At 44.1% G+C, this 16,824-nt stretch overlaps 1 protein-coding gene across 8 annotated transcripts in view; it reads right to left on the minus strand.

Moving 5' to 3' along the window:
• Positions 1-16,824, minus strand: part of ADGRA1 (adhesion G protein-coupled receptor A1) — a 1,508,265-nt gene that overhangs the window by 1,086,065 nt on the left and 405,376 nt on the right. For all 8 annotated transcript variants that reach the window (XR_011024437.1, XR_011024435.1, XR_011024438.1 and 5 more), the window contains one exon: positions 11,958-12,171. Coding sequence is in view for 2 of the 8 variants with exons in the window: in XM_068257544.1 (XP_068113645.1) it covers positions 11,958-12,171 (214 nt within the window). In the remaining 6 variants the exon portion in view is untranslated. The remainder of the gene's footprint in view (positions 1-11,957; positions 12,172-16,824) is intronic.

Genomic DNA, 16,824 nt, shown 5'->3' on the forward strand with positions numbered 1-16,824 from the left:
ATACTCTGGCATGAGCTTGTTCAATCACACTTTATTCAATCATTCAATCACACTTAAAAAAAAAAAAAAAACTGCCGGAATGTCCAGGATGTTGAACTTTTTTTTTCTTTACTATACATCCCTGTGGTATGACACTCCCTCTTTACAACTTCCTGCTAGAATGGCATTACGGAATATTATATTATCAGCTCCAGAACAGAAAAGCATATTAGTTTACTATAGCCTGTTTAAATCCTTGTAATTTACCAAGCGGCTCTGGTAAGGATTGATTTTCTCTTAGCACAAATAGAGCTACACTTTAAATAACCGTTCAAAATCCTACAGGGTTTTCACTACTGTGCTTAAGGATTGCTGCTGGAATGGCCGATATATTGCAGCATTTATGTGCCAAGAATTTTGGTACTTTCGGCATACAATGCGGTTTCCTGAGCCAATATCTCCTGTGCTCATTAGCTCAATAAGATAGGTCAAGCCTTTCAGTGTGACTTAGAGAGTCAGTGTAAGGTGGTTAATTGGTAGCAACAGAGTACTGTACTACAGTATGTTTGGACACAAATTAAAATGACAATGGACTAAAAATAATTCCATTTATTGGCTTAATGGGCTGAAAAAGCTAGTATTTGAAACCCTTTCAATTCACTTCTCAGACATAAGGTGGCCACACACCATACATTTGTTTTTAATATCTGTTCAATTTAAGAATTGCAATCAATTTTTCTGACTGATTGTAACATTTCAAAAATATGACCAATGTACCACACACATGTTCAATTTTTCCCCAATTATGATAGAAATGATTGGAAACTGAGAAAATTGCTAGGGTGTGTATATTAATAAACTGACAATCTAACACACACACCGTACAATCTTTAGAAAAATGTAAGAAAATTCCAGCATTCCGGATCAATAAAAATCGAAAAAAAATGGGAAATCCGATCAGATTTTTCAGACAAATGAAAAAGAAAAAGAAAAAAAGCAGCTTTCAAATTTTTTGAGAGATCCAATCATATTTATCGAATTGCTGTAAAATCGGATTTTTTAATTGTATCGTGTGTGGCCACCTTTACAGTTATGTCCATAAATATTTGGACAGAGAAAACGTCTCTAATTGTGGTTCCGTACATTACCACAGTGAATTCTAAATGAAACAACTCCGATACAGTTGAATTGTAGACTTTCAGCAACGATTGCATAAAAATGTGAGGCAACAAAGGCATTTTTTTTTTAATTCCTTAATTTCAGAAGCTCAAAAGTAATTGGACAACTGACTCAAAGCAGGGCCAGTGCATCCATAGAGGCAAAGGGGGCAATTGCCTCAGGGCACCAGAGCCTGTGGGTGTGTCCTCCCCTCCAGCTACGGTGACACATGAGAGCAGGGATGCTTTATGTACACTCCGTATAGGAGGTGAATAATGGGAACCCCAAAAATGCCTTTTAGGGGACATATGATGGACACCTGATAATGTGTGACAAGAGAGGGAGGGGATTGGATCGGGCCTGGCAGATGGCTCATTGGCCCTGGGAGGAGGGGATTTGGTTTCAAGGGGGGCATCAGGGAGGGATGACCCCCATATTACTTTGCCCCAGAGCCCCATTGAAGCTAGAAATGGCCCCGATTTAAAGGATACCCAAGGTGACATGTGACTTGATGAGATAGACATGGGTATGTACAGTGCCAAGCACACAAATAACTAGGCTATATTCCTTTTTTTCTTTATCTGCCTGAAAGAGTTAAATATCAGGTATGTAAGTGTCTGACTCAATCCGGACTCAGACAGGAAATGACTACAGTGTGACCCTCACTGATAAGAAATTCTAACTATAAAACACTTTCCTAGCAGAAAATAGCTTCTGAGAGCAGGAAAGAGATAAAAAAAGGTTCAATAGTTCATAGATTTTAGCTCTGGCCAGAGCTAAAATCTATGAACTATTGAACCTTTTTTATATTAGTTTATTTTATTAGTTTATTTTCGCCTCGGGTGTCCTTTAAAGGCTATTTCATTGGCAGGTGTGAGCAAGCCCATCGTTATGTCATTATCAATTATTAAGCAGATAAAAGGCCTGAAAGTTGATTTGTGGAGTGGTCTAGGGGCCCTGGTGTGAATGCACTCTCTGTATCTTTGATTGCTATGCCACTGCAAACATACCTGATACACTCCTATAGTACATCCTCCAACTCCAGACATCCTATAATATGCATACATAGTGCTGTGTGTTTGTATACTTTTCTTGTGTATTCTAGGCATCTGCTCGGTCATCATAATGTTTCGGAATATTTTTACGGAGCCATTGCTTCAAATAGCCTTTCCATTACCTGTGCTTTTCTGCTAGGCATGCAGGCATGTAAAACTCTAATTGACTTGAATGAGTTTATTGTAAGGATTAGAATACTGTCAAATGTTCACTGATATAGAAAGTGACATGGCATTTCTGTACACTGGAAGCGTGTGGAACATAGAAAATCAGGCTTGCAAATAAATAAAAAAAATATTGTCTTTGGGGAACTAGAGTGTGACCTCCATTAGGGACAATAGATATGTGTAGTGCCATCAGGAGTACTGGACAGTAAGGGAAATCAAGCGGTACTCACTTACTCCCCTTCATCAAAAAAACAGCTTAAAGTGAACCTTTAGACTAAAAATCTACTCAGCAGCACTGAAAAGACTTGGTGTTTCTTTAACAGTTTCACAGCATCAGAACTTTGTTTTTCTTACCCAAGCCTCATTTTTAAAAAATCATGAAAATCATGAAGACCTCCACACACTGGTGCAATTTGATTTTTCTATTTTCATGAAGGCTTTGCGATTTAAAAATCGCATGCGATTTTAGAAATGCAGTGCAAGAGCAGCAGTGTGTACAGGCCCTAAGTGTTTTCCCTGGGTCCCCCATTTCTTGCATACTAGTGGATGCAACAAGATTGCTGTGAACAGGAAGCGGCCGTTGGTCTATGAGGATTCCCACTCTCAGTCTGCAGCAGATCTGTTTGATCTGTTGCGGTAAGGTTACGCAAATTTGGAACCTGTACAATATTCACAGAATGCCAACAAAGTGTATGACTGACAGAATATGTAAGCCTATAAGAATGGACTGTGTTCATTCTCCCTAGGCTTGTCGGCATGTACGTTCCTGCTCTACTCAGCCCTCTTCTGTGCCTTCGGTGGTCTTCAGTCCTCCACTCAACTCCACTGCACAGGACAATCCGCCAGCAGAGGCGTCTGAGCCATTAGGCAGCTATAAATTCTTGCCTAGGGCGACAGGAGGAGGGAAGGGCGACAGGAGGAGGGAAGGGCGCTGCTGAACTGAGTAGTGAGAGGAGAAATGTCTCTTAACTCACTCAGGTATCAGGTTACACAGCAGCAGCAGCAGCAGCGCCTGACTCATGACTGATTTACCAACTGATTCATTCATTTCCTTCAGCTCAATGATTCAAAGAACCACAGTAATGAATGAGTCAGTGAGAGAAGGCACTCATCCTAGTCAGGGATCCGAGTACAGCATCAGCTCCTGAGATTCATTCAGTCCCTCTCTCTCTGCTACTGGTAACTGCGTGGAAGTAGAGACTGTAGCAGCCAGGCATTGACTGCCCCCCAGGCCGCCTTTCATTCAGTGATTTAAGGTTGGTCCTGTGTCTGCTGTATTCAGGTTTGTTGTTGTAAGGCATTGTAAAACACTAGGCTAGCTGATAAAAGTGCAATTAGAGGGCAGGCAAGCTGGTAAATATACACAGCATGATGCAGAAGAGGGTCCATGGGAAAAAATCTGTCTGGTCTCTCCCCATTGTTAAAATGACTGCATGTGCAGATAAGGTGTTAAACAGGTTGAAAAGTTTTGACAGTCCCTAGACTCCAGGGCTGCTTTCTGACTTGTGTGGGAGACTGGCAGGGACAGCAGTCCTGTTACCAGCAACTAGCCTCTGTGTAATGTGGGACTGCAATACAGATAACCTCTCTGCTCCATCTCAGGCTATTCTCAGTCTCAATCTACTCCTCCTATCTCTGGGCTAGTGCACGGCAAAATTGCAATCGCTAGCAATTCGTGAATGCGACTTTGTGAAGCGATTTTTGAAAGAATCGCTCCAATAAATGCTACCTGCAGCATGTTTGCGATCACAACACTGCTGTGGGAACACCCTCATAGGGTAACATTAGCCCAGCACTTTTCAAATTGCTGTAAATTTGAAAAGCGCTCTGAAGCCCTCTTGGTGTGCACCAGCCTCCTTCATTCACCTTTGTTTCCCCCTTTCCCTAGTGCTGGCTGGCTGTGTCTTCTTGTCATACAGGAAAGCTAAATAAAAGTGCAATCCTGGTGAGGCAAATATCTTCTTCCCTCTCTTTCAGCTTTTCTCTCCTCATTATTCCTCTGCATAAGGGATCAGACACACTATAAGGTAGTGAAAACCGGGATTAGTATAATAGTATAGTGTATGTCTACTGTGTGCTGTGTATAGTGTGCTCTGTGTGTGCGTGTGTATAGTGTGTGTGTGTATAGTGTAGTGTGTGTGTGTATAGTGTAGTGTGTGTGTGTGTGTGTGTAGTGTGTGTGCGTGTGTGTGTGTACTGTGTATAGTATGTATGTTGTGTGCGGTGTATGTGTGTGTACTGTGTGGGTGTGTGTATAGTGTGTGTATAGTGTGTGTGTGTGTGTGTGTGTGTGTGTGTGTGTGTGTGTGTGTGTGTGTGTGTGTGTGTGTGTGTATACTGTGTGTTGTGTGTGAGTGCATGCCGCAATAAGTATATTTTATGGTGAAACGCTCTGCTGCGTTACAACTATTTTCTGGCGAACCCATGCCGCAATAAGTGTATTTTCTGGTGAAACGCTGCTGCATTATGATTTTCGTGGGTGGGGTTCACCACCAGAGTGGGGCCGAACCTCCGATTTTAGGTTCGCGGACCGGGTAAGGTTAGGTTCGCGTAAAAGTTCGCGAACCGCCATAGACTTCAATGGGGACGCGAACTTTGAAAAAAAAAAAATATGCTGGCCACAAAAGTGATGGAAAAGATGTTTCAAGGGGTCTAACACCTGGAGAGGGGCATGGCGGAGTGGGATACATGCCAAAAGTCCCGGGGAAAAATCTGGATTTGACGCAAAGCAGCGTTTTAAGGGCAGAAATCACATTGAATGCTAAATGACAGGCCGAAAGTGCTTTAAAACATCTTGCATGTGTATACATCAATCAGGTAGTGTAATTAAGGTACTGCTTCACACTGGCACACCAAACTCACCGTGTAACGCACCGCAAACAGCTGTTTGTGTAGTGACGGCCGTGCTGGACTGGTGCGCACCATGGCGAGAACAGGTATGCAGTGGCGGGTTCACTGAACAGAACAGGTATGCAGTGGCGGGTTCACTGAACAGAACAGGTATGCAGTGGCGGGTTCACTGAACAGAACAGGTATACAGTGGTGGGTGCACAGAACAGGTATGCAGTGGCGGGTTCACTGAACAGGTATGCAGTGGTGGGTTCACAGTACAGGTATGCAGTGGTGAGTTCACAGAACAGGTATGCAGTGGCAGGTTCACTGAACAGGTATGCAGTGGCAGGTTCACTGAACAGGTATGCAGTGGTGGGTTCACTGAACAGGTATGCAGTGGTGAGTTCACAGTACAGGTATGCAGTGGTGGGTTCACAGTACAGGTATGCAGGTACTGAACAGAACAGGTATGCAGCCAGGAACAAGCTAAGCCTAACTAATCTTTCCCTATGAGAGACAGTCTGCAGCAGCTCGCCCTACTCTCACTAACGCAGGCACACGAGTGAGCGTAATGGCCGCCGCTGCCTGCCTTTTATTAGGGGGGGAGTGGCCCCAGGGGCTAGTGTAGCCTAATTGGCTACACTGGGCCTGCTGACTGTGATGTAGAGGGTCAAAGTTGACCCTCATGGTGCATTATGGGGCGAACCAAACTTCCGCAAAAGTTCGCCTGCGGGACGCGAACCACTGAAGTTCGCATGGAACCGTTCGCAGGCGAACCGTTCGGCCCAACTCTATTCACCACAGGACTGGAGGGGTATGGGGCTGGGGGCAATCATGGGGGGGGGGGATGCGCCACAATTTCTCGCCTGGAGTGACAAAATGGCTAGAGACGCCCCTGCCCGCCAGTATATATATCGTAACTCAACCAGAAGCAGGCTCCTATTTTTTCACTGAGTGGTAGACCAATAAAAATCCTTCCTTTTGCTAGGCAGCATTCTCAGTGCTATCTAAAAGAAGCCTGCTCCTGCTGATATATATCCCGGTCGAGTATCCCCTGCAGTGGAGCCGAGCCACGGTGGCAGCAGTGCTGAGGGCCCAAACGGCGGTGGATGCACAACACTTGAGTATTGGAAACAACGTAACAGACACGCGATAGGGTACAGCGTATGTGATCAGGATATGCTGTGTATGTAGTGGGGGCCCAGTCTTATACATTCAATAGTATATAATGTTTGAACATTAATTACCCTGCCCGCTTTCTGCTATTGATTTATTTATAGTGTTTTCATTTGAATTTAATATTCATGATTTGTGTTGATTTATATTCAAAGTTTGGTGCGGCACTTTGACTTTTTGGTACTTTGGTTCAGTAAGTCATTTTGCACAGCCATGAAATATTTTGAGCACTAGTGAACCTATCTGGGTTTCAGATGATGTTTACCTGATGGTGCAATTTTTTACTTTTACATTGGGCAGTGTAACATGACATCTGACCCCCACCGCTATGCGAGAGAAAACAGCGCTGGCCACTGCTGATGCCCACTGCAAGCCAATGCAGTAATTATGAATGTGTGGGGGACCACTAGGCTGCCAACCAGCCAGTGACAGAAGCTGTGAGCATGGGCTTTCCGGGCTACCTATACTTGGTGGTGGTGGTGGTGGGGGGGGGGGGGGGTGCATCTGACTCCTTATACTTTGGGGTTTATCTGGCTACCTATGCTTGTGGCCTACTTATGCTTGAAGCGCTACTTATATCAGGGGCCCCTCTGCCTAACCATACTGGGAGTACCTTTAAAGTGTAACGGTCGGGCATAAAATAAAAAATCAATACTTTCTTTTTATCTGGTAAACAAGTAATAAGGATGCTAATCAGGCAATCCAAAAGTTAAAATCTCTATTACTTTTCTTGTTTAGAAATGATCATTCCCCAGTTTACCTGACTGTTATTTGGTATGTTGCCGCAAAAAGGAAGTTGCAGGGCACGCTGGGTTGTCCTTTTTTGCTTCTGTACATTAGTTAAATCTGAGGGGAAATAAAGAAGCAAAAAAAGACAACCCAGCATGCCGTGCAACTTCCTTTGTGATGCAACGTACCAAATAAGAGTCAACTGGGGAATGATCATTTATAAACAAGAAAAGTAATAGAGATTTTAAAAACTCAGTGGGAAGCGGCGCTAGTGGGCTTTCTCAGCTGCACTATTCCAAAAGGGGATTCCACAAACCTTTCAATTGAATAAATGTAAAAAAAGGAACATGCGCTTCTAAAATATCAACTACTTTTTTACATTTATTTAATAGAGATTTTAACTTTTGGATTGCCTGGTTAGCATCCTTATTACTTGTTTACCAGATAATAATAAAGAATTGATTTTTGATTTTATTCCCGACAGTTACACTTTAACTACTTATACTGTGGCTACTTAACGCTGGGGCGAATCTCTAGCTGGGGGGTGGGGTGGGGGGCCCCCCAAACAGAATTTTGCTATGGGGCCCCATGGATTTCTTGCTACGCCCCTGTTTGACATATTTAATTTTAAACAATACCAGTTGCCTGGCAGTCATTTTAGCCATAGACCTTGAATAAGTATGCAGATCAGATGTCTCTGAAGTCTGACTGGATTATCTGCATGATTGTTTCAGGTGTGAGATTTAAGCTATGTACCCACCTCATGATTTTCCCAACGACCGGCGATTTTTTTTGAGCGCTGAACGGTCATTTCCACAATGTCACAACCTGGGTATAGGTGCACGACCACGCGAACGTCACTTAGCATCACGCCGCAATAACACGACTGTTTCATTAAACCACTAAGATCTCCGACTACTCCCAGGTGAAGTACCGCGATCGCTTCAAGTCTCGTTCGCTCCAGACGTGTAACAGTGCATACCCGCCGGCGGGAAGAGGCATCACTTGTCGTCAATGGGACATCGCTGGGTAAGGAGTACAGAGCTTTAGACGTTACTGTTGCCAAAATGATCAGCACAGGACTGACAGGAAACTGGTATTGTTTAAAGGAAAACAAACATGACAGTAATTGCAATAGTAAAAAAAAAAAAAAGGAACACAGTGTAGTTCTAAATGAAAATGAGACACTACGTACCAGTTTACCTCGTGTCAATTCATGTACCTTTTTAAAAAGGAGAGTGAGGAAGAAAACTGGAATGGAGCTTTAACAAATCAAAGCACTTACTTGGCCAACTAAATCTCCCAGCATCCCACTGGACCATTATTATCCATCCTTTATGTATAAAGCGCTGACATATTACACAGCGACCATAAGTAATGCACTGAATCATCGAGACATAGGGGAGGGGAAGGAATAAGCTTATATTACAAAATGAGCTGTAAAACCTATTTTCAACATGAAGTGCACCAGCTGAGTTGAATAAAGGAAAATATTCACTCTGATAGCCCTGAGAGAACAGCATTTAAAGACATTGTTTCTCTTAAGGGTGCGTCAGGATAATAGAAATATTTTCACAACGCAGTCATGCTGGCAGGAAAACGCCGGGGACCTTAAATAGCAAAATATTTCTAGAATTTGCCGACAGGATTTATGTGAGTTTTCTAAACTTTCTTTTCTTTGTCCAGTTACAGAAATGAGAACAATAGGGGGAATAAAAGGCATAACGGATGTAAAATATTGAAAATAGCACCGGCTACAGAATTACATTTTTAAACATCTGAAAGAGTCCTATTTTAAACTCATATTGTTTATTTTTTACTCCAATGTGAAGCAGCTGTGAATTGCTGTTACACTACTGCACAGTAGTTGTTAGTAGTCAATTAAGTTACAACCGTTCAATTTACAATGAGACATTTTTAGTTATGGCTTTACTTGTTTTTCACGTGCATTTATATTCTGTGGCAAACAGATGAATGTGCACATATGGATGACTTAAGCTACATACACACGGGGGACCTTTGTGGCTAATCGCCAGTGCATAGGGGACATGCGCGCGACAGCCCGGCGACAGCTCCGCCCGTGTGACCAAAGGCAGAGACGTGGTGGAAGCTGTCGCCAAAGGTTCCTCCCCCCGCCGGTAGCTCCATACATTGTGTATGAAGTTGCTGTCGCTAGTCCCCATACACACGGTGGACTAGCGACAGTTGCGGCGAAGCTGCGGCGACAGCTGTTGCCGGCGATTGAACAAGTCAATCGCCTGGCGACAGCTCAGAGTAGCGACGGTTCGGGGATCATGCGTCATACACACGGGCAACCTGTCGCCGCAACACGCACGTGCCACGTGGTTGCGGCGATATCCGTACCCCGTATGTATGAGCCATTAGGGTAGGAGTACTTGGGCTGTTATTCACCACTTCACTATGGGACTACAGTTACACGATAAAGACAACAAAACCACAAACCCGTAATGGATTACTGGCAGATCTCAGCGATCAATACGCGCAACCATTTGATAAATTGCTTGAGGCTGAAAGATTTTACACAGAGTACCAGAAACTTGTTCTGGATCTATACAACTTGCACTACAAAGTCTGTCAATTAACCACCTTAGCGGTATGGTCGAGCTCAGCTCGTCCATTATCGCCGGTGGCTGCCGCTCAGGCCCTGCTGGGCCGATTTGCTCCCCGTAAAAAGCAGCACACGCAGCCGGCACTTTGCCAGCCGCGTGTGCTACCTGATCGCCGCCGCAGCGCGGCGATCCGCCGCGTGCAGCGGCGAAAGAGGGTCCCCCCAGCCGCCCGAGCCCTGCGCAGCCGGAACAAACAGTTCCGGCCAGCGCTGAGGGCTGGATCAGAGGCGGCTGACGTCAGGACGTCGGCTGACGTCCATGACGTCACTCCGCTCGTCGCCATGGCGACGATCAAAACGAAACAAGGAAGGCCGCTCATTGCGGCCTTCCTTGTTAATGCGGATCGCCGTAGGCGATCAGAAATATGGGATAGGAGCGCCCTCTAGTGGGCTTTCATGCAGCCAACTTTCAGTTGGCTGCATGAAATAGTTTTTTTTTTATTAAAAAAAAACCCTCCCGCAGCTGCCCTGGCGAACTTAATAGAACGCCAGGGTGTTTAGAGGGAAACCGTAACCAAGAAATTAACTTCATCCCAATCAGTAGCCGATATACCCCTTCCAATGAAAAAATCTTTACCTTTTCACAAACAGATCATCAGGGGGTCTGTAAGGCTGATATTGTGGTGAAACCCCTCCCACAGTGTGATGTCAGGACCATGGTTTGCAACTGCCAAAAAAGCAAGCAGCATCTCCATCCACTGACATCGCCTGCCAGTAATAAAAAATTGTCACCATGTGATAAATGTCAGAATATAAATCAGGGAGGGGAAATATTTTACAATGGGAAAACACTGACTAAATAATTTATACATAATTATTGTAAAGACTAGGCACTTTTATTACATTTTTTTTCACTAGCGTTCCTCTTTAAAATATTCTGGCACATTCAAGCCTTTGTTCTATTTATTTTACTTTGAAAAAATTCTAGAGGAGAAAGGGTTAAAGCGAAAGGAAGTTTGAAAAACTGCTGAGAAACAATTGCATATATCCTCCTACTCCTAAAAAATGACTTATTTTAGATATCCTATGGTTTTATTTTATGTTTAAACATTTAAAAAGTAGGTTAAATGTTTTATTTTCCATGCTCAATGGCAGGCTATTAAAGAACAACTGACATGAGAAGAATATGGATGCTGCTATATCAATTTCCTTTTAACCTCCCTGGCGGTAAGCCCGTGCTGAGCACAGGCTATGCCGCGCAGAAGGATTTCTCAGGCCCTTCTGGGCCGATTTGCATACTTTTTTTTTGCTAGCTGCGTGTGCACTTTGATCGCTGCCGCTCCACGCCGACTAGTTAACCGCTGCCACCGCGCCCCCCCCCCCCCCGGACGCGTGTCCCCTCCGGCTGCCCATAGTAAGAGAAGGAGAGAGAGGCAGAGCAAAAGCCGGTGGCTTCATCTGTTTCATTGCCGCCGGCTTAATGTCATTAAATTAACTAGGTTGCGATACATTTGCCCGCTGCGCTGCGGCCAGAAGATACATTCATGTTACATGAATCATTCCATTCCTCACATTGGCCGCAGCGCAGCGGCCACTCTGCACATTGGCCGGCCAGAACCCGAAGTGGCCGGCCAGAACTAGAAGTGGCCAAACTTCGGGTTCTGGCTGTAACATATACATGCAGTTAGGCCTCTTTTGGACACTGGCAGTATACTATTATATACCTGAGTGCTAGCCCTTTGCTACAGTGTGGTTGACTGCCTGCTATCAGCACACGGTGCTAATTTTGGACGCTGTCCATCAGCTATTTTATGGCTGAACATTGAATACTACTTGAAACAAGCATGCAGATGAGAGGACTGGCTTCCCTGGGTCCCAGAGGAGCGACTCGCAAAACCAGGAAACCAGAAGGAGGTCAAGATGTCAGCCTCCATATCTCCCCAGTGACTAGGGTACTGTTTTCCTACATTCGCCCTGACAAATGAAATTTCACATTTTCCTCTTCCCTTTTTAAGAATTCAATTTATTCATACGGGAATACAACCTGACTAATCCTCACTGTTCTGTATCTGCCCTGTTCACATTACTAGTTTGCATACCATTCTTCTATATCCTGTTTTGCATATTGTTTTCACTTTATAGTCCTTGTTCTGTTTTTCAAGACAGGATAACTATTTTGAAACAAAAATAACCTTGTATGACCCGTACGTTTTTGCACCTCATCTGGTACATAAAAACAAATGTAGCAAGCAACTAACAGCATGTGTGATGGAACTTGTACAACCTCTTACCGTGTAATTAAGCAGCAGTCATGTATTATGCTTTCTTCCACAAATATCCCACGCTCCTCATCACTTTCAATCAGCCGACCGTCGTGCAGCCAGTAAATGGCGCTTGTGCCTTTTATGTAGGTAGCGGTGCAATGAAATGGGAGACGGTCACCATGGAACACAATCTGCTTCTGTGATGGGATCATCTGAAACAAGGGCAGCTCCAGTGGTCCATCTGTTTCAAGAAGGGAGTAAGATGGAAGAATGAACTTTGATCTCAGTTTTGTCTAAAATCCTTCACCTCTCTGTCCTGAGTTCTTGAAACAGGCTTGCATTCCAAAACACAGTGCAGCACTGTACAGCCTAATTAGCAGATGATACTAGCACTTATAGGAACAATTTACACTAACACAGCTTTTCAGTAAGAGGGTTTATCTGTCTGTTTTAGTCCCCTTAAAGGGGTTCTGTGGTTCTTTTTAAAGGATACATGTGACATGTGACATGATGAGATAGACATGGGTATGTACAGTGCCCAGCACACAAATAACTATGCTGTGTTCCTTTTTTTTTTCTTTCTCTGCCTTAAGAGTTAAATATCAGGTATGTAAGTGGCTGACTACAGTGTGAGCCTCACTGATAAGAAGTTCCCCTTTTTATCTCTTTCTTGCTCTCAGAAGCCATTTTCTGCAAGGAAAGTGTTTTATAGTTGGAATTTCTTATCAGTTAGAGTCACACTGTAGTCACTTCCTGTCTGAGTCAGGACTGCGTCAGCCACTTACATACCTGATATTTAACTCTTTCAGACAGAGAAAGAAAAAAAGAAACACAGCATAGTTATTTGTGTGCTAGGTACTGTACATACACATGTCTATTTCATCATGTCACGTGTCACTTCGGGTATCCTTTAAAAACAAAAAGTGACACTTACCTGGGGCTTCTACCAGCCCCTTGTAACTGTCCTGTCCCGTACCGTGCTCTACGATCCTCCATTCCCCGATGCCGGTTGCCATCCAATTATTTGTCTAACCAGACGAATGTAGCTGCCTGCACCTGCAGTCCAGGACCTCCTGTCCTGCACCTTCCTCTAAGATCCTCCATCCCCGCCACCAGTTACCGTCCAATTATTCGTCTAACCAGACGAATGCAACTGTGCCTGCACAGCCGCGTGCGTCCTCGCTCGCGTCTCTGCGAGCCTAATGCGCAGGTGCAGTATGAGAAAACTTCACACTGTACCTGCGCAGGAGGCTCCCAGAGACGGGAGCGAGAATGCGCGCGCGGCTGTGCAGGCACAGTTGCATTCGTCTGGTTAGACGAATAATTGGACGGTAACTGGTGGTGGGGATGGAGGATCTTAGAGGAAGGTGCAGGACAGGACAGCTGCAGGGGGCCGGTAGAAGCCCCAGGTAAGTGTCAATTTTGTTCTTAAAAATAACCACAGAACCAATTTAAAGATGAATTCCAGTGAAAGTAATGTAATAAAAAAGAGCTTCATTTTTACAATAATTATGTATAAATAATTTAGTCAGTGTTTGACCATTGTAAAATCTTTTAAATCCCTGATTTACATTCTGACATTTATTACATGGTGACATTTTTACTGTTGGCAGGTGATGCAGCTGCTGCATAGTTTTTTGGCAGTTGGAAACAGCTGTAAACAGCTATTTTCCACAATGCAGCAAGGTTCCCAGACAGGAAACTGCCAGAAGTATGTACTCAAGAGTTTCTTGTGGGAGGGGTTTCACCACAATATCAGTCATACAGAGCCCCTTGATGGTCTGTTTGTGAAAAGGAATAGATTTCTCATGTAAAAGGTGGTATCAGCTGCTGAATGAGATAAAGTTCAATTCTTGGTACGAGTTTCTCTTTAAGCTCAGTACTCATAGCGACGCCTCCCAACAACCGAAGTTCCCTAATCCATCTTTCTGCCCGCAGGAACATGTGATGGCAAACAATGGGCACAATTAAGCGTTCAAAGGATCGCGGCACTTTGCATGGGAGTCGTCGGGGATCAAAGATTCAATCTACCGGGGTGGTGGTTGTTCTCACACATCACAAAGCATCATTCACCTAAATGTGCACTCACACTCACCTCGCGAGATCACAGAAACGATCGCTTGTTGCTCAAAAGAAAAAAAAGAAAATAACCGGTCGCCAGAAGAATTGCACGAAGAATCGTGAGGGGGTACGAGCCTCATGGGACACCACAGTTGCTCACTTAAAGATGAATTATAGAAAATTCTGTTTTAAAAAAGCTAATTAAATACAGCATATGTTAATGCAAGGGACCACAAAAGTTGCCACAGCAATTACTATACAATCTGGGGTTATGTGACTGAGACATCAGCTGCAAACAAATCTAAAGCCCTTACCCCACTCTTTCCACTCCTCTTCTACAATCTGAATCCTGCTCCTTAGCCATTCTCCAAACTCTGCGATTCCAGTTGGTACTGAACTACCCCTACCTTTGTATTGACTTCTGACTGGGCCCAACACTTTGGAGTGAGAAATATAAACCCTCTTTTCTGGCACATTTCTGTTGCTCTCACTTTAGGCTCCACAGAATGTTGTATGGCATCTAGAATCATGATCTGGTGAAGGCCAGTGAATCAGAACCTCACTGTCAGGCCCAGAAATAGGAGCTGATCCGTCACCACAGGGGCTAAGCAAAGCCAAGGTGAAATTTGAATGATCTATTTTCAAGCTGAAATAATGTGCATAATCCTGCATTGCATCTCACTGACCTCCCTGTTTGCCATGGGTAGAAAAAGGAAGAGGATACGGAAGTGACTGGCTGACTGAGAAATCTTCATACATGTTGGCTTAAGGGCTTGTTTACACTTGGAGCGATTTAGATTTTTTTTTTAAGTGCTGACTATTTTAAAAATTGCCTTCAAAGTGCTTCTGCAATGTTGCTCTAAGTGAGTGTTCTCATATTTTCGGGGCAAAGAGTTAACTTCCTGACTGACGTCAGGAAGTGAAAAAAACATCGCTACACAAAAGTGCTTAGAAAAGCGGTTTACTAAACGCAAAATCGCTCCATAAATCTTTCAGCGCTTGTGATAGCGCTGGCGATTTATAAATTGAACAAGGCCAAAGGATGGCTTACGGACATTCTGCTATTTAAGAGTAGTCATCTCCTCAAGGGCAGTTATTTCCTTTCCTGCTCTTTAAAGTTTAGGAGGAGTTCACTGCATTGCAAGTTCTTGCCGTTTCACGTGACTCTGATGCTTCCGCCTTCCAAACCAAAATGAGGTAGTACCAGAGTCACGTGAACTCCACCTTACCCCGTCCACTTTTTCATTGCTGAACAGTGCCATTTGGGAGGATTTGGGTGTTTGGATTTGGCTACGTTGAATTTGAACACCAAAACTAGACTGCATCAGAAAAGCTTTACCATTCTACCCCCACTGCTGCTTAACCTATCAGCAGTGTTCTGTAGTCCTTTATACTACAAATTCATGGAGACTCCCTGCAACACTTTGATGCGACCTCTCCGACATTTACACAGCTGGAAGGTCATCGGCCTGGGGTCATATAACAGAGGTGTGGGAATCGATCTCACCCTGGGACAACACCTGATCTGGAGGAGAACGGACCTCTGTATCAAAGGAGGGAAGGGAAAGTAGTTGGGGCCCCCCACAGCTTCAGACCCCAGCAGCTGCAGTAGTTGTCCCCCCCCCCCCCATTTTGCCCCTGCTCCAGCATTGGTAGGTGAACAGAGGCGCCAGAAGGATAAAAGTACATACAAATTTTTAAAAATTGCTGGGAGGAAGTGGTGGACTCACCTCCGTTAAAGCAGACACCAAGGACTGTAAATGTATAGATATACACATTTATTAAAAAATACCTCAAAGATGCAACGCGTTTCGCGGGCACAGCCTACTTCTTCAGGCAATAAGCAGGAGATAAACAACAGCAATTCAGTTATAGCAAGCAGAGCACCTCTGCCACAGGTGCTCTGCTTGCAATAACTGAATTGCTGTTGTTTATCCCCTGCTTATTGCCTGAAGAAGCGGGCTGTGCCCGCGAAACGCGTTGCATCTTTGGGGTATTTTTTAATAAATGTGTAGGTCTATACATTTACAGTCCTTGGTGTCTGCTTGAACGGAGGAGAGTCCACCACTTCCTCCCAGCAATTTTTTAAAAATTTTATGTACTTTTATCCTTCTGGCGCCTCTGTTCACCTACCAATATATTTGAGTCCACCCCAGGTGGAGGGGTGATCTACTCCCTTTCTTCCTATCTACAGAGAGCGACTTCTTAATCCTGAGTGAGGACAGGTCTAATCTCCTCACCTGCCTAATGAGTGGTTACCTAGGTGGTAACCCGTGTTTGTGAGTATTACCATCTCACTGTTTCATTTATTCAATCAATTTTGACATACTACACCATATTGGTCTCTCGATTTCTCTTCAACCCTGCTCCAGCATGTCCCATTTTGTAGCTGGGGCCACCAGGCTTTTGGGCACTTTCTGCTATCTGCGACAAGGCTGCCACATGGTCACCTGGTGGAAAAGGCACTCAAAGTTTACTCTACAAAGCATACATACACCATTGAAAGGAAAAATTTGCTCTTTCACAGATTAATATTTATCTCACCCATTATGCCTTTATTTTTGTAAAAAAAAAAAAAGTTTTGCCACATACACTACAGTTCTACTTTAAACTGAAGAATATACACAATGTAACTGCAGCTCCTCTCCTTGGTATTCCCCATCCTAAACTGTGGGACGTGCAGTAAGACCCTTCTTGAAGCCTCCCTCTGGTTGGAAGGGGCGAGTCCCAGACTGCCTTGGTTTCAGCATCAGAAACACTTCATATAGTTATTTATTGCTGTATATTGGTATGTAGCTCCTTCCACTGATGCTTAGCCTAGGCTGTTTAGTTA

Source organism: Hyperolius riggenbachi, chromosome 10 (genome assembly GCF_040937935.1).
Source record: "Hyperolius riggenbachi isolate aHypRig1 chromosome 10, aHypRig1.pri, whole genome shotgun sequence".
NCBI classification, from domain to species: domain Eukaryota; kingdom Metazoa; phylum Chordata; class Amphibia; order Anura; family Hyperoliidae; genus Hyperolius; species Hyperolius riggenbachi.